Raw genomic sequence first — 19,934 nt, 5'->3', positions numbered from 1 at the left:
TTTAGTTTATTCATGGAGTTCTACGAGCATCACCACAATCTAATTTTGCAACATTTTGTCACCACAGAAAACAACCCCGTACCCATTCCCAGTCACTCTGAGGGAGATTTTTTTTTTTAATGGGTAGGTAATTGACCATGCTTCTGTGTTAAGTGGAAAGATCCAAAAAGAGAGAAGCACAAGAAACATAGAAGAAAGAAAGCATGAAACAGGCTGCCAAGCTCTATGAGGAAAAGGAAAGGAGCAAAATCCAGAACACGGATAGATAAAGCGCTGGACAGCAGGAAACAATACTGCCTTGTCTGTGGTTAGAGAGTGGAAGGTTAGCCTGGGGACTGGTGTAAGTAAATGTGCATGAATGAGGTGGAAAGGCAACAAGATTATGAGGGTTTGTGCCAAAAGTGAGGTAATATTTGTGGAAATACCTGACATAGCGATAGCTGCTTAATTGATGCTCAATAATATATAAATTATTATTTCCTTTACATGTTGTTTTCTCTGTTCTCAATAGTGGGAGAGTAGATGTAGAAAAAAGTTGAATAGAAAAGGGGTGTGCGTGCGTGTGTGTGTGTGTGTGTGTAATTATACATGTGGAGAGAGAGATGGGGTTTGGCCATGAGAGTATGGTCGAATATATAAAAAAGGATTGAGGGACTTCCCTGGTGGTCCAGTGGTTAAGAATCCACCTTTCAATGCAGGGGATGCCGGTTAGATCCCTGGTCAGGGAACTAAGATCCCCCATGCCCTGGGGCAATTAAGCCCGCGTGCTACAACTACTGAGCCCACACGCTCTGGAGCCCGCGCACCACAACTAGAGAGAAGGCCGTGTACCGCAACACAAGAGCCCACGTGCCACAACCAAGACCTGGCACAGCCAAATAACTAACTAAATAAATATTTTTTTAAAAAGACAACTAGGAGCAACTGTAAAGGGATATAAAAGAAGATTTTTCTTTAAAAAAAAGAATTGAGAGTAGAAGGGTGGTTAATGAAATTGTTAAAGGGATATTGTTGAAATGGTGGATCTAGGCTGGTTTGGATAAATAAGACAGGGACTTATGAATTGGGAAGGTTTATTCTTTCATTAATTATTCATTCACTTATTCAACAAATATTCATTTTGTTCAAGGTGCTAAAACTACAGAGATGAGCGAGAAAATCAGTCCAAACCCCTCCCCTCATGGAGCTCACATTCCAATGAGGTGCACAGAAAATAAACCATAATAACTAATTTCAGGTAGTGATAAGTGCTGTAAAGAAAAACAGTTGGGTTACAAAATACACAGTGACTTGGGAGTAGAACAGTCTTTCAGAGAGGTCGCTCACAGGCTGCCTCTGGCTTCATAAGCTGTTTCCTTCCACACGTTGAGCACAACGTAAATTCGTATAAGCAAACCCCGGGAGGCAGCTCCCACCGCTCTACTCGGGCCAACCACGTGCCCGTAACCCCAGGCCAGGACCGCCTCCCAAGTGTTGACAAATGTTGCTAGTTGTAAAGCTTCTACTATCACCATCTTCTAATTTACTCTCCACCCCATCTCCAGGCCGTACCATTTTTCCTTCAGAATCTTATTCTTCTAAGAGGCTTTAACATCCCTAATACTAGGAAATTTATGTGTACACTCGGCTTATATTGAAACATTATCCCTGTGAAATCACAATAACGGTACCAGGATGGATTTTTGCCTTTCTAGTATTAAAAGCAGACTAGACTAGACTTATTTCTGGTCACTATGATATACTTGGTTCAATCTGGGACACTTAGGTGTCCACACAGTCATACACAGAGGCAGGCTCTCCACATACAAGTTGTGTATTCACTTACTACTTGGGAAAAGCTGCATTCCTCTTGAGAAAGTTTTATTCTAGAGTGAATGATTAATACATATGGTGCAGTAAGTGATCATAAAAATAATCTCTCTATAAAAAAGTACTAAACAATAGAAATAATAACCATAAGAGGAGGAAGAGTAATCAGAGAAACAGCCTGCAGCACATTAAACTTTTATGTTGTTTTTAATTTTTAGAAAACATCTGGGTTATCAGTATACAACTATGTCTGTATTCGCATATGTCACACACCAGAAAGAATTATTTTTCAGGCAAATATGCTTCCCCCCCCCAAATATCTGTAACCTCTGACTAGAGGATATATTCTTACCTTGAGCTCTTTACTCTAACAGACCTTTTTACTCTTCATTATTTCTCTATTTCCTTGGGGTACCTTTTTCCCTTTTTCTCTACCTTTACCACTTTTAATCTACTCTATTTTCCTAGCATTACATATATGTTTTTATAGACAAGATGCAAATAAATAAATTGGTTATTTTCTGATGATTAATTCTGCTGAATTTGGTTTGACTCATTCACCTTTCTTCCTTCTACCAGCATTTCAAAAAAAGAAAAACTAAAAACCATGAGAAGAAGAAATTTAAAAAGAGAGAAACATTAGGTTAATTGAATTCAGAGTCAGATCTGAGTAAGAATTCAGAGTCAGATCTGAGTAAGAATAAATACTTTTATTAAGGAAAAAACCTTGTTCCAATATCCAAATTCACAAAATAAATTAATGATGAGTTGAATATTAACTTTACAAAATAATTTTTCTTTTCCTAAAAAATGTAAAATAAGTATTTTCCTTAAAGAATTTCTTTAATATATTTAGAATATAATTGTATTTATAGGAATAGTTTCTAGAACAATTCTATATCCTTTCTTATATCCAGAGTTCTCCTATCAATTATCATGTAAATGATATTTGCTATATCCAAAAGTTCAGAGTTCAGTTAGCTATTCCTTAGTGTAAAACAGTTCACTGATGGAGTTTTATTAGGTCAGAAATAAGTGTTTAAAAATTGTAAGTACAGTGATGTGCTCTGAGTGAGATGTGTACACTACATATCTGAGCACAAGGGAGAAACAGCCAACCCAGATTTAGGCAGGAATAACCCACCTGAATATAATCCTTAAAGAATGAGAAGTTAAGTAGGTGAAGCAGTGGAAAGCAGAGAACACAGTGTATGGGAAGGAGCACTGGATGGCCCCATGGCTGGAAAATAATGTGTGGGGAGTGGCGGGGGGGAGGCATAAGAAGTTGGTGATGAAGAGCAGTTAGGTTGATGGTGTCTCCAAAGCACATTTGGAAACCATTTATGTCTGTCATTAGTCTAAGCCACCGTCATCACCTCTCCCCTGACTAGCATTAGTAGTCCTGGTCACCCTTTTCTACCCTTAACTACCTACAATCCACTTTCCAGAGAGCTGCCAACGTGACATTTTAAAACTGTAAATCAGATCACATCCCTCCTCTACTTAAGCTTTCCTATTTCACATTAAACATAGAATAAAATTCTGGTTGGTCCACATGATCTGGCCCCTGCCTGCCTCTCTGATCTCATGCCATGCTGTTCTCATCCTCATTCGTGTGTGCTGTTTCACTGACCTTCTTTCTGTTCCTGAGCCTGTGAAGGTTGTCACTGGATTAGCGCCTTTTTATGATAGCCATTTTCTGACTATCCCAGATTTTCACATGCTGGCTCCTTGTCATTCGTGCCTCGGCCTGGAGGTCATCTCTTCAGCAAGGGCTTGCCGTCATACATCCAATCTAGTATCTTTTTGTTATTAATTTTAATTTAAAGCTGAAGACTGATACATATGATACAGATTGAGACTTGAGTCACCTTGGGCATAGTCAGTTCTCATAAATGTTCTATGTGTACTTGAAAACCAATGGGCGCTCTACAGTTTTTAGGAGTAGGGGCAGTTGTACCATATGATATGAGTAATGACAAGTGAGGAGTGTAATTAATGAATGTGATTTTTTTTGTTAACATTAGTTATTGTTCTGTGGTATATTTGAACTTAAACTAAAGAATCCCGTACTGCTATTCTTTCTCAGTTGTTACGCTCTCTTTTTTATGTTTTTCCTATTTCTACTCTAAAACTATCAGTTCTTACTTCCTGTTACCAGGTCAGTGTGTCTGCCTTTTGGGCACCTGTCCTCTTACTCAACAATTAGCTATTTTTTAGATGTGATATAGCCTGAGAAACTAAATAACCAGATATGATAGGACTAAATTTAAAGTAAGTAAATAGGTTTTGATTACTTCCTCAGCTACAAAAGTATAAATGATAGTAATCAAAACTCTATGCTCTAGTTCTAAGCTTCAATGGAACAGAATAGAGCTTCCAGAAATAGACATATGATATATGAGAATATACGATAAAGGTGGTATTTTAAATCACTGGGAAAAGGCTGTCTTATTCAGCATGTGGTGTTAAGGCAGCTAGCTAACTGTTATAACAAAAAGTTAGATCCTTATTTCACATCTTAAGGTAAAAGAAATTACAAATGAATTACATGTTTTTGTTTGGAATAAAGATTATATTGTAAATATAAAAATTTTGGAATGGAGAAGGCCCATTTTGTAAATCAATATCAAAACCAAAAGTCATTAAGGAAATTGATACATTTGTCTACATAAAAATTGAAGTTATTGTACATCCAAAAAAACCAACAAATGGCAAAGTTCAGGAACAGATAATTCACAAAAGATGAAATACAAGCCACAAATGTATGAAACCTCACTAGAAATCAGTGAAATTCAATTTAAAATCCAACAGCATTTTTTACCTATTAGATCATCTAAAATGAAAAATAATGAAAATTCCTAATGTCGGTTAGAAACAGACATTGTCATATATTTGGTGAGGATAAAATATATTGAATTTTTATAGCAATCTATCAGTTTTTAAAATACTCACCCACTATTTACTTAGAACTTTAACCAAAAGGAATAATTGAATACATATGTAAAAAAAGATATTCAAGTGTATAGTTATTCATAATAGCAAACAAACCCCATGAAAACCAAAACCACATAAATGTCTAACAATAGAGAAACTGGTTAAATAAGTATTATTAAAAAATATTGCTATCTAGGTCTATATGTATTGCTATGGAAAAATACTTCGCCATATTACATGGCAAAACAGATCATGTTGTGAAACATAGAAAATACAAATTTTATAATGTGTATATATGCATTAGGAAATTTCTGTAATTACAGACCCCAAGATGTTTATATGGTCATCTCATTATCTTTGGTTAGTGATTATCTTTGGTTAGTGAGATCAGGGAATTCTTTTATTTGCTACTTTCTGTATTCTGAAAATTGTTTCTTTTTAAAATCAAGAGGAAAAAGCCAAGCCGCAACTCTTTCTGTCTTCTGAGGGGGATAAGTCTCTGCTTGAAAATCCAAACAAGGGATGCACGTTAACATGAGGATAAGGATATTGACTTTGATTTTGGCTGTTGGGAGGTCTCTTGTAATTACTTTCTGGCACTGGCCATGTTTAACATTGCTAGGATAGTGACTTTGTGTAATGATCTTTGTGTAACTTTGATAAAGATGAAGGAATTTACAATTTCTTAACTTTTATCTCTCTCAGAAATCAGAGTACCTCTAATCTCTTAGATTGTTATTTAACTCACTGAACTAGGATTCTTTTTCATACTTTTTAGCAATTTGAATTTATTTCCTCATTGTTTCCAGCATATTTGAGGAGGACCAAAAAAGATTACTTATACTCTTAGGGGAAATATCTTAGATATATCACTGTTGATTGTAATCTTTATCATCATTTTCTAAAAGCAGGAAGGCTTTTGACCTAAGATGCATGAATTCTCAATCTCTGGGTTCACTACTAAATTGTGTGTGTGTGTGTTTGTATATAATTAAATCGTATATAAAGGGATTTAACAACTTATTTATCAAAAAAATGTGCGTTAACTCTGAAAATACAAATACTAGGAAAGTATAAAGTAAAAGAGTAGAAAGCCTCCGTCCCTAACTTTAGACTCTGTTAGCTAATGCCAGAGTCTCATGCTAAAGTGAACTAGAGCAATTTCTCTATGATGTGCTTTGATATACACAGAAAAAAAAGGCTCTGCCCTAGACTTCATTGCCTTTCACTTAGTGCTTGAAACTTTACCATTAGAGATCATTTATTTGGTTACGGATTTTTTTTAAACAATTTTTTCCAGTCATTCAGCTCTCTGTGCATAGAACTTGATAGGAGGTTTTGACAAAAGGAAAAGTACAGACACAGCACAGGGTCTGAGCAGCCATTATGAAGGGAGGGCAGGGCCAGGCCTGGGGTGCGCTGGAGCTGGGAAGCAGAGGTGGAGGTTCAAAGAGCAAAAGACACACGCAGGTAGATGTTGCACAGGACAGCATTAATATGAGCAATATCACCTGTGCTTTCCCATCTTGCACCTTATTGTAAGTACTCAGTACATTTCCTCTGGAAGCAGCATTTTCTCCTTTACTTTTCAGGCAAATACAATGTTATTTTATGTTTATGTGAGTTCAGAAATTAAAGTTATTTACTTCCTTCTGAAAATGGAACTCAGCTCTATTTACATAGATGGGTAAGGAAGAGGAAAAGGAGAGCCATGATATTGCTCAATTGAAACCATTATCTACGATGAGTCTCATAATAGGAAAGTGAAACCTGAAAATTTCTCCCTAAGTTGTGTTCAGTGTCAGTGGTTGATTTTCCCTCTTCCAAATTTATCCTTCCAAATGCTGTTTTAGTAACACATAATCACTCTGAGAAGGTCTGTTTTCCAAAAGAAGCAGCAGCAGAGTGTTTAAGTTCACATGACCCCAGTTTCATGACAGCAGTAGCAAATCAGATGTCTTATCCAAGGAAAAGCATTTTTGGCTTAGAATTCAATCACTTTCATGGTGGGAGTCAACAGCTTATTTCAGCTCTAACACTACTGCAGAACACTGGCTGCAGTGAATCTTTCAGAAAGCATAAACACAATTGGTATTTATAGCATTGTTAACATTTGTTAAATAGTTCGGGGAATGGTCTGTAAGCCCGTTTTAAGCAGGTGGGGCAGGCATTTTTGTGGTGACTGCAGTGAGATTTAAGAGTAGGACGTTAGGACCACATGGTTAGGATGGTTGTAGCAAGAGAATAAAGTAGAAGTATTGAAGACAGTAAGTTAAGACTTCAGGCAGCCACTATTCAGGGTGTTACAAAAATAATCCTGAAGCATCTCTAGCCAGAAGTGTGTTACACAGATGGCATATTTGACACAGTGCAGGGCAGGAACTGTACAATGAAAAGACAAACAGTAAGGATTAGTCAAGTTTTAATTGAAAACCTACATTTAAAAATACCTTGAAATTATGCCAGACCTTCTTGTATATTAAAAGCACAAAGTTTCCCTTAGCCAATTAAACATTAAAGTTGTCAGGAGAGCTAATCTTTGTATTTTGCTAGTGATTATGCCTATTGAAGACTTATTAGTTAAATAGGTGTAGCTGAATTATACATCCAAGGACATAAAGCAAAGTATTAATATTTCTATGATTTTTTGTCTCTATCAGCTACCCAAGGAATCCTGAGCAATTCCATATGCTGATGACTTCTGTCATAAACCCCTGATCCCTTCAGGCACCATCTTCATTTTAAATTGAAAGTATGAAAAGTACTCTCAAATCAAGTGATGAAATTTTGTTCTCAAAATTTTTAACTAAATTCAAGTTTCTAGAAAGATTAAGATTAAAAAATTACTTAGATTTGAAAAATCTATGTAGGATTATTTGCAAGTATAACAGATTGCCAACTGTTAGAATAGCATAGTCAAATTTCTAACTTCGGAATAGCAATGTTGTTTTATTTCTAACAAAGACGAGGACGTTTACTTAGAATCACTATTTTTAGTTTCCATTATTGGTGCAAAGAAGGAACTGAGATTCTATTAATACAGTATTTAGGAAATGCTTACGTGCAAATTTTTAAAATGTTAAATATTATTTAACTGTGTCATAACAGTAAATGTATTGCGTTCCCTCTCTCTCCCTGCCAGTACTGTGTAATTGGTGTGTGTGTGTGTGTGTATTGTCTTTCAGGCTTAAGTTCCTTGAGGTCAAGGATTCCTAACTGCACCTCATTCCAGTGTTTGTACATGGTAGATACAAATATTATTGAAAAAATAGATGAAATGATTCTTACCAAATGACTGTTTCTTTCTGTAACATAGTTTAAACGTATTTGTCTGGGTTTGAGAAATAATTTAACCTCGTGAATGCAACTATCCTGAATTTTTTTTTTTCTTTAAGAACTTTTTACTATGTTTTCACTATGTTTTCCTCTTAGTATTGGCAGCCTTTCTGAAGCAACATTCCACTTATTTTTCTAGGCAGGCTGCTTTATCTACTCGTTTCCAGTAGCTAGAGATGGAGGTGTTTTGAATGAGCACATCAGTGTTCTAGACAGAGATACTGTTTGAAATTATCCATGAACACAGCGTGGCTGAACATTACTGAGTGACGTTTGTTTCTGTTGGTTGTGTCTGCTCTGACTAGCTGGTTTCTTTCAGATTGGCAGCTGGGATTATGCTGCAGTGGATGGACAGCTACAAGAAGTGGAGATTGTAGTGAGGCTGAGCTGGGCTGGGCTGGGCCTCGGGGTAATGTGCCTGGAATATATGGGCTCGGTTAAAAGCACTAATAGGAAATCTATGCATATTTTCACAATTTATAATTACATTATATTTCACCATGGTAACTTCCATAATATTATTGAGTAAAAATATAAGTAAAAATAGTCCTTTTCCTAATTTCCCCTCTCCCCTGGTTTCTTATCACTGCATTCTTTTTTTTTTTAAGAGGTTTACTTTATTTAGCTAGCTGCTCTTTCTCTTTGCTCTTTATGTACTGTATGCCATCATGATACGTATTATGCTTCCAAATACCTAATGTAAGTAAAACATTGTTTACTTGCAAAGTGTATATACCTTTCTAAATATTTAGTTAGCGATAAATGATGGTAAAATATTGCTAAAACTAATGGCTCCTTGAAATCAGAGAGAAATAATTTAGGAAATAAGCTCAAAATAACAAAATTAACTTTGTAGCAAGGTCTATTGATTTCATAGTGTTGACCAGTTTATCAGTTGGAATTGTCCCTAGGTGATTAAGAAATACTTCTGGTTACTATGTTAATGGAAAAATTAAATTTCATAAAGCTATATTGCATATTGTCAGATTTTTCTTTAGATTTTTGTTTTTTAGTTGTAGATTTTTTTCAAAATGGAAATTTTTTATTACTCTATTTTAAAAGTAATACATGCTTTGTCTAAGATATCAAATAGTATAAAAGTGAAGAAGGTATTAATTTTTATTCTGCCAATCTTTTCATCTACCCCCCACCAGAGATAATAGCTGATAGGTTTATGTACCTTTCCAGATTTTACATGTGTGTATTTATGTATGTGTGTACATGTACTCACATAACATATGTTAGTGTGTGTTTATATAGTTTAATTTAATTTTATTTTTAATTTTTTTATTTAAGTGAGATAATAAACTATATTCTTTGATGATTTGGAATTTTTTTTAATCAATATACTATAGACTAGTTTCCATGTCACATATATTCAGTTCAACTCACTCATTTTAATGACTGCATAGTATTCCATTAGTATAATTTAATTAGTTTTTTCCCCTAATTTTTACTATTATAAAGTGCTATAATAACTATTTTTGTATCTTAATCTTTTCTCATCCATCTGACTCCACTTTTATGAAAATTTGTAGAAGTGGAATCAGTAGCTCAATCTTTATCAGAGAACATAAAAATTTGACTTTTAACTAAATTTTTGTTTTTCTCTATGTCTAATTTCTCAAAATTAAAAAAAAAGTTTGTGTCTTTCAAGTCCAAATTTACATAGAATTACTTCTGTTCAATTAACTTATTTCTTCACTATATACATCTTTTGTGTGGATTACTTTGCATAATTTGTTGGTTAAATATCATCTGGTGTTTATTTTGAATGTAAAATCTGATTGACTTTTCAAAATTCCATATGCTGGTAGTATATCCATGACACTTGTTTCTTGATAGGCTACTTATCTTTTACATTATGCTTTACAAAGCTTGATTCCTATATATTTTTTATTTCCAGGGCACTATGAATATTTATATTTTAATCTTAAAAGATTTCTTTTAGGTTCATTATGCTATTTTTTAAAAAATTTTGTTCATTTATTGTTCTGACTACTAAAAAGTAACTCCGTATTTAATTTCTTATGTTAAGAGCAGCCTGGTTTCCCAGTGTTTCTAAATGATGCTTTGCCTTCTTTTTTTAAAGCAGCTAGAGGTATTATGCAAACAGGACCATTTATATTATAAAGATAATTTTCTCTTTTAGACTCTTCATCCATTTTTAATCAAGTGCATCTAGTTGTTATGGGTTTTCTTTCGGCCTTAGTAGTTAATATTATCAGGATTTTTGTCCTTTAGGAATTAAATACTAACATATATAATAATTAGTATGCTTTTTTAATTTGCTAATACCAAATCTGGATTTTAACAGTGGCTTCAGAGGGCACTGAGGCTGGTTAACTAGAAAGTTGGTCAGTAAACAATGGAAACTGGTCAAATATCCAGCAAGTTTTTCTCCAACGTAATTTAAATGTGTGAAGGGCAAGGGGGAGAAATAGGCACGAGTGATAACATGATACGTAACCCGGGAGAAATCACTAAACGCCCGTATTGTGACTCTTCTTAAACATTGACAAGTGAATTAATTCTGAAATCCAAAATATGAAGTCTTATTTGGATTTGTAAATATCTTTCGGTAAGGAGTTACTCTAGAATCTTAAGATAGCCTTCTAGTACTTAATTTTGGTAATGTCAGAAATTTTTAATATACTAATAAATGGCATGTTATTTCTTAATAAACGATTTTTTCAGTTTCCCTATCCCAATTTTATAGTGCTTTTAGATGTAAATATATAGGGGATAAAATGCAATTTCAGAGTTGTGTGCTTAAAAAAAGCAGAATACATATGTGTTTACCTTAATTGCATCCATATGTTTAAGTTATTCCTCCCCCAAACCCACCTTAAAATAAAGTTTTACAGCTTTATTGTTGGTTACTAAGTGTTGTACTGAGTTAACTTGTTTCCTCTGTTAGATTAAAAAGACCACTTCAGAGAGACTAAAACAGTCACCGTTAAATTGAAGGCCCTACATTGTCACTAAGCCAGTCTACTTTCCTTTACTTTTCTCTCTTTTCTTTCATTCTTTCATTTTATCTGGTGTGTGTATCTATATTCTCTCTATATGTAATGTCCCTTTCTCTCTGTATAGCCATAAAATCATGCAAGTATGCAGTGGTTGGCACAGAAAACAATAGAATGCACAACTTGCTGAAAATCTTTTCATAATATTTCCATTTGGAAATCCATTAATAAATTCTCTAGGTAATATTTGAAATGCTGTTTATAAAACATAAATATGTGGTTTTACTGGAATGTCGTGAAGTATTTGCATAGTCTTTTTTTATTACTATGTATTTCAACATCTGGAATGCTGCCTGCTGAATTTAGGTTTATTATAGAAAGTAGTAACAGGCTATTTACAGAAATAATTGGGAATTGATGAATAAGAACGAAGTAAGCTTTTTAGTAGAAAAATTTTTTAATTTTTATTGGAATATAGTTGCTTTACAATGTTGTGTTAGTTTCTTGCTGTACAACAAAGTAGTAGAAATGTTTAACAGAATGTTTTTTCAGTGCTGGGCTGCTCTATAATAGTGTTAGGAGTGTATCTCTTAGCTGCATACCTGCTGAATTATGCTGACTTGGATAGCCATTCATTCATTAAGTAAATATTGATTGAGCACCTACTGTGCGTCAGGCCCCCAGAAGCACAGAAATACTTAGAAGTCTCTGGTCTCAGGAAGACTTATAGTCTAATTGATAAGATAGAAATTAGATCAATAATTAGAATTTTAGTTAAGTAGGTAGTAGGGGTCTGTGTGCATTGCTCCAAAGCAACAGGGCAGGGCAGCAACAGTCTGGCTGAGATCTAGAAACAGATTTCTCAGAGTACAGAGATGCTGAGCTGAGTCTTAAAGAATGAGGAGGAGGCAACCGCACAGAGAAAGGGAATAGAAAACATCGGAAAACAAATATGGAAGCAGTTTGACACATTACATCACACATTATAGAGTGTGAGAGGGACAGTGTCAGGGCATGAGACTGGAAACATAGGCAGGAGCTAGATTACTATTATTAATCTTAATTATAAGTGGTTAGTAACATTTATTAAATGCTTTCTTAACCTCAGCCAGACACCATGTTGTCTTTTATGTATATGCTGTAATAATAACATCAAACACTGACCGGTCAAGAACTGTCCCAAGTGTTTTATATTATCTCATTTAATCTTCACAACAACCCAGTAAAGACCCACTGTCATTATTACCACTTGTAGACGAGGAAACTAAGGCATAACTTGCTGGAGTCACTCAGCTAATATGTGATAAAGCTAATACTTGGACTGAGGCGGTCTGATTGCAGTGTCTGCATACTTAACCCCATGCTACGGGGCCATGCCGTGATAAGGAATTTGGATGGAAGGATTTTAACTAGAGAAGTCACATAATCACATCTGCAGCTTTAGGGCTGAACATCTTTCAAGTCCAGGTGTGTTTAACCCTTCTGAACAAAGATGAAGGCTGCTGGCTAATGTTTATAATTTGCGGTCATTTTTTGATATTTTTGTTCTCAGTGTAGTTTTGCAGTAGACCTGAAAAAATAAACTGCTTAAAGGCAGGCACACTCTCCTATTTTCCAATAAATCTTTCTAGCACATTGCCTACGCTGAACCACCACCTTAAAATAACCTAAGGCCAAATGTGTTAATAATTATTGAAATTGACTAATGGGTACATAGGGATCCATTATCCTATTCCATAATAAAAATTTAACATAATAAACGAATTCTAAAAATATATCACCTGGGACCAAAACTCTCTTGGTGAAGGAGAGTTCATTAAAAACAGTTTAGGCATTTGGTAGAGTTCATTAAGCTACGCTCTTACCTATTCACCTTCCTGGATGTTATACCTGTATGGTTCCTGTGATTTCAAACCTCCGTTATGCCTCTGAATTTTCTATTGCTGTATACAAAGGGCTGAAGGGAAAAGTGAAGAGAGTAATAAACAAAATTACTTGAGGGGCTTTTTCAAATCACACATATTCCCCCAGGATTTCTCACTTAGCCCTTAAGAATCACCGCTACAGTGAGACACTGGAGTGTTGTCATAACCCTCAGGTGTGCAGGGGGCTGAAAGTGAGAATTACTGCCTTTAGTGACATCCTTCAGAACTTTTCTAAGAAAGACTCTTTTGACTTCTTTGTAACAGCAGCTATCAGCCTTCACTTATCATTCCCCCATTCTCCTCCTCACCCCCATTTTGCCTCATCAAGAACTGTGCTTGGGCTTCCCTGGTGGCGCAGTGGTTGAGAGTCCGCCTGCTGATGCAGGGGACACGGGTTCGTGCCCCGGTCCGGGAAGATCCCACATGTCGCGGAGCGGCTGGGCCCGTGAGCCATGGCCGCTGAGCCTGCGCGTCCGGAGCCTGTGCTCCGCAACGGGAGAGGCCACAACAGTGAGAGGACCGCGTACCGCAAAAAAAAAAAAAAAAAAAAAAGTACTGTGCTTGTTTTTTGTCCCAGTATAACCCTAGATGAGGCACAAGGGTCTGGGCGGCCTTGCTGTATAAAAGGTAATCAGTAAACTTTTTTGTTGTGTGAATACTACGTACAAGGTACTGTTCTTCCTGCTGCACACTACTGAAGTATGATTTTCTTACCCTATAGTATAGTTGCTGAGACAGACCAGTAATCTCATAAAAGCTAAATAACATTACAGGGAAGCCTGAGTCAAGTATGTAATCAGCAGCATGAATAGACTCTAAGATTTGGGATGTGTTACACCAACAAGGTAGAACTCAAGCAGGGTTTTCTAGAGAGGGGTACGACTTAGAAAACTGAAGACGAGGGGGACTAATCTAGGAGAGTCAGCGGCATGAGAGAAAACATAAGGCAGAAATGGCGGGTTACATTTGTGGAAGAAAATCGGCTTGACAGTACAGGGCATAGGATGAAGGAATAAAAGAGAGGTAGGAAGACTTATATTGCCTAGCAGTAGGTCTTTATCTTTTTTTTCTTTTTAAATTTTTTATTTTGAATAATTTTAGACACAGACAAGTTGCAAACATAGTAGAAAAATTTCCTGTGTACATTTCTTCCCAGGCTCCCCTAAGATCAGCACCTTACATAACCTTAGTAAAATGATCAAGACCATAAAAATAACGTTGGTTCAATATAATTAACTAAACTACAGACCTTGTGAAATGTCATCACATTCTTTAACGATTCTTTTTCTGTCTAATGATCTTATGCAGAATTCCACGTTGTATTTAGTTGATACTTTCTTGGTTTCCTTCTATATGTAACAGTGACTCAGTCTGCTTCTCTTTAATGGTCTTGATATTTGTGAAAAGTGGTCAGATATTTTGTTGAATGTCCCTTAATTTGTCTTTCTGATATTTTCATGTGATTCGAATGAAGTTATTTATTTTTTGTCAAGGATACCATAGAAATTATATAGCATTCTTCTCAGGGCCTCATATCAAGGAGTAGGCCTTTGTCTTTTAAGTACTGGCAGTTAATTGAAGACATTTGATCAGGGCAATATTATATAAAGGAGAGTTTGAGCTCAATTCTGCAGGATACACACATAAACACAGTGAGAGGGCAAGATCAAAAACCATTGACTTGAATTTCTCTTGCATGAATGACACCCAAATCAATACCTCTGATGTTTCATCCCAGAGCGAGTCCCGGGGCTTTCTTTTGAGCACTGGACATCTCAACCTGGCTCGACAGCTCTCACTAGTTCTCCCTCACAGAAACTTTTATTTCTATTTATTGCTTTACTACTCTAAAATATGCAAGTTCAAAAGAAAAGAATTCGTGTTGTCTTTTCTCTTTTCATTGCTCAAAGTCATCAGTCTCTAAGACCTGTTGATTTTGCCTTAGATCATGGTTTGCGTATTTATCCCTTTCTTGCAAATAGCACAGCTTCCATAAGGACTGAGGTATACAGTTCCTTATGTTTTAGACTGCTCTCTGAACCTCCAAGGAGATCTCCCTGTCTCTGGGCACTTAGCCCTGCAGTATACTTTGAAATCCTGAGCCAGATTTCAGTTTTTTTCAATAATGTATTCGTCATCATCACGCTCATTGTAAACTCCTGAAGCATTTCTTCCTCCTCTATTTTAGCTGTGTTAAATGGGGATCGTGCTGAGCCCCAAACCCAACAATAATACAACATTTTATTTCGTGCCTTTTATGTGCTTGGTATTATGCTAAGCACTTTATATGTATTATTTAATTTTCCAAACAACTCTGTGAGCTAGGCATTATTATTATCATCTTTATTTTATCAATGGGGAAACAGATTAAGCTACTCGTTCAAAGTCATGCAGCAGATAAATGGTGAAGTCAAGATGAGCTCTCTGAACCATCTGACTCCACAGGCCCAGTGTGGGAGCAGTCTGTTCCCCTTCTTTTCAATGGGGGGAAATGCACGTGGGCTATTGGGCGGGGGCTACCGAAGGCAGCAGCAGTCAAAGGAAAGGGCACTGGCCTTGCTAACAGTTTTTCAAAGAGACTTAAGGTTCACATTCATAAAGCAAGTCATAAATCCATATATCATCCCACATCCTTCTTTGTGACTACCTCAGGCTTCAAGTTGCCCTTTTGTGATATTTTTTTCCTCAAGACTGTCCTTGATGTTGATCCTAAATTCTTTTTACCCCATCAAAAGATGTTTTAGGTGCTGATCTGAAATGATCCTAGTATCTACTCCTTACTTCCTGTTGGCTCCTTTTCTGGTTTCTGAAGTCTGAGACCAGCCTTATCTCCTACTATATAAAACCAACCCTTGCCTAGCCGTGCTGCTCTAATTGTGTGTGCACATACTTTGTTCACTGTAATGATGATGATGATGGTGATGTTAGAGGTACTTTATTAATTCAGTCATTAGATTGTAAGCTCATGTTTTTTGTGTGCTCAGTCTTACCCCTAGGCCCTGGCATAGTCCCTGGCAACAGATAAGGAGAAAGAGTAGCTTAATGGTTGAGCATGTGAGCTCTAGAATCAAGCTGCTGGGGTGCAAATTTTGAGTCTGCCATTTAATTACCATGTGACCTTGGACAAGGTACTTAAGTTCTTTGTGCATTATTTTCCTTATCTATAAAATGGATACAGTAAAGTACTCATATCATACAATTTAAAGATTAAATGATATAAGATAGTAAAATCACTTAGAAAAGTTCCTGGCAATAATAAGTACTAAATAAATATTTGTTATTGATGTTGTTAGCAGCCCTCAATGAGTATTTTTTTATATAAATTTATTTATTTATTTATCTGGCTGCTTTGGGTCTTCGTTGCTGCGCGCGGGCTTTCTCTAGTTGCGTGGAGCCGGGGCTACTCTTCTTGTGGAGCACAGGCTCCAGGTGTGCGGGCTTCAGTAGTTGTGGCAGGTGGGCTTCAGTAGTTGTGGCGCATGGGCTTAGTTGCTCCACGGCATGTGGGATCTTCCCGGACCAGGGCTCGAACCCGTGTCCCCAGCATTGGCAGGCGGATTCTTAACCACTGCGCCACCAGGGAAGCCCCTCAATGAGTATTTGTTGACTGCATTTTGAGGGTCTAATCTGTACTAATAAGCACTTTGCTGTGTTTTTTACATATATATCATTTATTCATTAATATGACACTATGAGGTTGGTACTATTATCCACATTTTACAGGAAGAAAAGTGAAACTTAGGTTGAGTGATTTGCCCTAGGTCACATAGCTTATAAGTGGTGTGCAGTCAGGATTTGCACGTGGTCTGTGTGACTTCAGAGCCTGTGCTGCTTCCACCATAACACTCAGCTTTCACAGAGGTGCCTTCCAGTGTTTTCTGCCTAAGCAAGTCATAGTGCATTCCTTGAATTTGTGGGACTGACTGCATCAAACTGTTACTCAACCATCCAAGTACATGCCCTGCTTTCTGTATTAGGAATACTTTCTTCAAGGGCAGAAACATTGACACCTAATACTGCTGTATACATAGTTGACGATTATGATTGAATGCATAAATGGATGAATTGCTATCATTGTTTCTTCAAAGGTCATTGTAAAGGACTACTAATGGTATCCTTATCAAATAAAAAAAGGAAATTAATACTGGATAATGATTATATTTCCCTGTTTATGACTTATTAATTGCCTACAGTCCTGTAGAGCATATAATAATTGAATACTCATTTTCTTAAGGATTACAAAATAGCATGATGAACATATATTCCCTTACAAAGCGGTTTTCTTCATCCTTTTAGCCCAGAAGTTGAGAATACTGACTGTGTGGGGTGTTGAGGTCATCTTTATGTATCTCTGCTTCCTTCCATCCCCTCACACATACTGTAGCATTTATTCATTCACCCAATTTAGGGATCTAAGAGTGAAGAAGATAGGTAAGGTCCTCGCTCTCATGGATCTTGTATTTTAGTGGGAGGAGACAGGCATAAACAAGTAAACAAATAAAATCATTACAGACAGTGACCGCATCTGGCATTTAACAGTGTTCCTTGATGAGGTTGGGAAGTGAGCATCTCTGCTGGGTGGACAGGAAGAGCCGTGGTCGGAAACGTGCGACAAAGGGCACAGGCACACATCTTTCGAAAAGGGCGCTCACACGTTTCTTGTGTTTGGTCAGTCCCCGGGTTAACCCTCTCATGCTTGGATACAACATATGGCTTTTACTTTGTTGTTTAGCCACTTAGGTTCAAAGAGACTGACAACAATGATGCTCTTCAAAAGTAATAGCATCAAGCGATTTTCACAGGTGCTGGATTTCTTTTTTCTACTTCCCAGGGTGAGATGGGGCCTAGAATCAAAGCAGCAGTAGGTTTTCTCTATACCTGTAAAAGATTAGCTGTAGTCATCAGGGATGATGCGAGCAAGGGAAAAAATGCAAGAAAACAGAGATGAAGCCAAAAAAGGACAATTTCTGATTGTAATAGCTGGTTTCTGTTTCCTATCACTGAGCAAGATGAGAACGTTTTGCAGGGTTTTGTAGGAACAGCTTCCACGGTAGTGAAGAATGACCTCACCTTCAATGCCCTACCAGGTGCTTAGCCCCACTGTGAAAACGCAAGGTTGATTTCCAACATGAAACAAGCCAGAAGTGTGGAATGACATTTTCAGGTGACAGTTGTGGTGGTTTTGCCTGTAATTAGCACCTCTTAACCCTCAAACTTGCCCGTGCCTTTTTCAGGCTGTCGAAGCTCAAATCCGAAGTTTCGGGCAGACGCCTTCTCAGCTCCTCATAGAGCCCCATCCTCCCAGAGGTTCTGCCATGCAAGCGGTAAGTGCTGCCTGCACTCTCCTCATTTCTTGCCTCTATTTGAGACCCTGCTTGACATTCATAACTGTTTTTCATTGTGCTTGAGATTCTCCACCACATCTGGGCCTGTTCTTCTTATGCACTGTTTGTGAACTTGCTAACAGCCAGCCAATACTGCCTGTTCTCCCGCAGTCTTCGGGAAGCAGACGTTGCTTCAATGCTCTAGTATTTCATCAGGTTGTGCTCTGTGTTGCAGAATTAAAAGGTCCATAATTGTCTCGTACCCTCACTCTAGGACAGAATCTCCAGACATGGGACGGATAACTTTTCTGGTTTGATCCTATGAGTGTCTAGATTAGTTTTCCTATTGTGTTTATTCTTTACATCCCAATATGTTTTTCAGTTTGGGAATTTCAGTTTGGGAAGTAATCCTAATATGTAGGAAATGTTACTAGAGTCAGGGACTTTGGAAGAAAAAATGATGATGACGATGATGATATACTGTACGTCAAAGCTTAGTACATAAAACGGTGATTTACATTTCCTGGGATTCTGAGGGACAGATGTGCATTTCTTGTCTTTCACCTTGGCTCCCTCACAGACTGCGGGGGCAGGTGCTGAGGCGTCAGACTCTTTCCACGTGGTCTTTCATCATCAAGGACGTTCGCCCAGGCCACTCCCATGGTGGGAGCCGTGTTCCAGGAGAACACTTGGGCATGACTGCTTGAAGCTTGCTTTGGAACGTGCATAACGCTGTTTATGCCGCATTCTATTGGTCAAAAGCAAGTCAGTCAGAGGCCAGCCCAGAATCAGGAGTAGGGAAATCGAGTAGAGCTGTAAAATATGTGGCTGTTCCTCTTTTATGGTTCCTGAAATCTCAGGGGGAAATACTTCAATGATAAAGAAAATTCAGCTTGGGAACAAATACTGAATGGCATGACAAAAATCATATTTTAAAACTACAGGCGATAGGTATTATATTTTTTCTTGAATTGTCCCTCAATAAAACAGGTTGCACATTACTGTTTTAAATTAAGAGTAGGGGATATAATGTCTGTTTCCATAAATGTAATGAATATATATTTTTAAAATTTATTTATTTTTGGCTGCGTCAGGTCTGTGTTGCTGCACGCGGCCTTTCTCTAGTTGTGGCCAGCGGGGGCTACTCTTCATTGCAGCGCGTGGGCTTCTCATTGCGGTGGCTTCTCTTGTTGCAGAGCGTCAGCTCTAAGCACGCGGGCTTTAGTAGTTGTGGCGCACAGGCTCAGTAGTTGTGGCTCGTGGGCTTACTTGCTCCGCGGCATGTGGGATCTTCCCGGACCAGGGCTCGAACCCATGTCGCCTGCATTAACAGGCAGATTCTTAACGACTGCGCCACCAGGGAAGTCCCTGAATTATTTTAAATGGATTCTGATTCCATGTTGTGGCTTAGAACCGTAGAATTTTTTGTTCGATGCCAAGAGGGCCAGGGATACAGATGTGGTCCTCTCTGCCTCTGACCCTCTTTCTCTTTCTTCCTTTCTCTTTCCATATTTCCTTCTTCTTTGTGTCTTTTCCCCTTTTGGCCTCTTTGTCATCTTCTTTCTTCTTCCAAGTCTTTTTTCCCCCCTCTTTCTCTATATGAATTGACCATTATTATAAACTACAAGCATTTA

General features: G+C 37.2%; 1 protein-coding gene across 3 annotated transcripts in view; it reads left to right on the top strand.

Moving 5' to 3' along the window:
* LRBA (LPS responsive beige-like anchor protein) overlaps positions 1 to 19,934 on the top strand; it is an 808,478-nt gene that overhangs the window by 740,211 nt on the left and 48,333 nt on the right. For all 3 annotated transcript variants that reach the window (XM_081242275.1, XM_081242274.1, XM_081242273.1), the window contains exon 49: positions 18,211 to 18,300. In XM_081242275.1, the coding sequence (XP_081098401.1) occupies positions 18,211 to 18,300 (90 nt within the window). The remainder of the gene's footprint in view (positions 1 to 18,210; positions 18,301 to 19,934) is intronic.

The sequence above is a fragment of the Mesoplodon bidens genome, assembly GCF_964165515.1.
Source record: "Mesoplodon bidens genome assembly, chromosome: 1".
Taxonomy (NCBI): domain Eukaryota; kingdom Metazoa; phylum Chordata; class Mammalia; order Artiodactyla; family Ziphiidae; genus Mesoplodon; species Mesoplodon bidens.
This window is presented reverse-complemented; position numbering and strand designations above follow the sequence as displayed.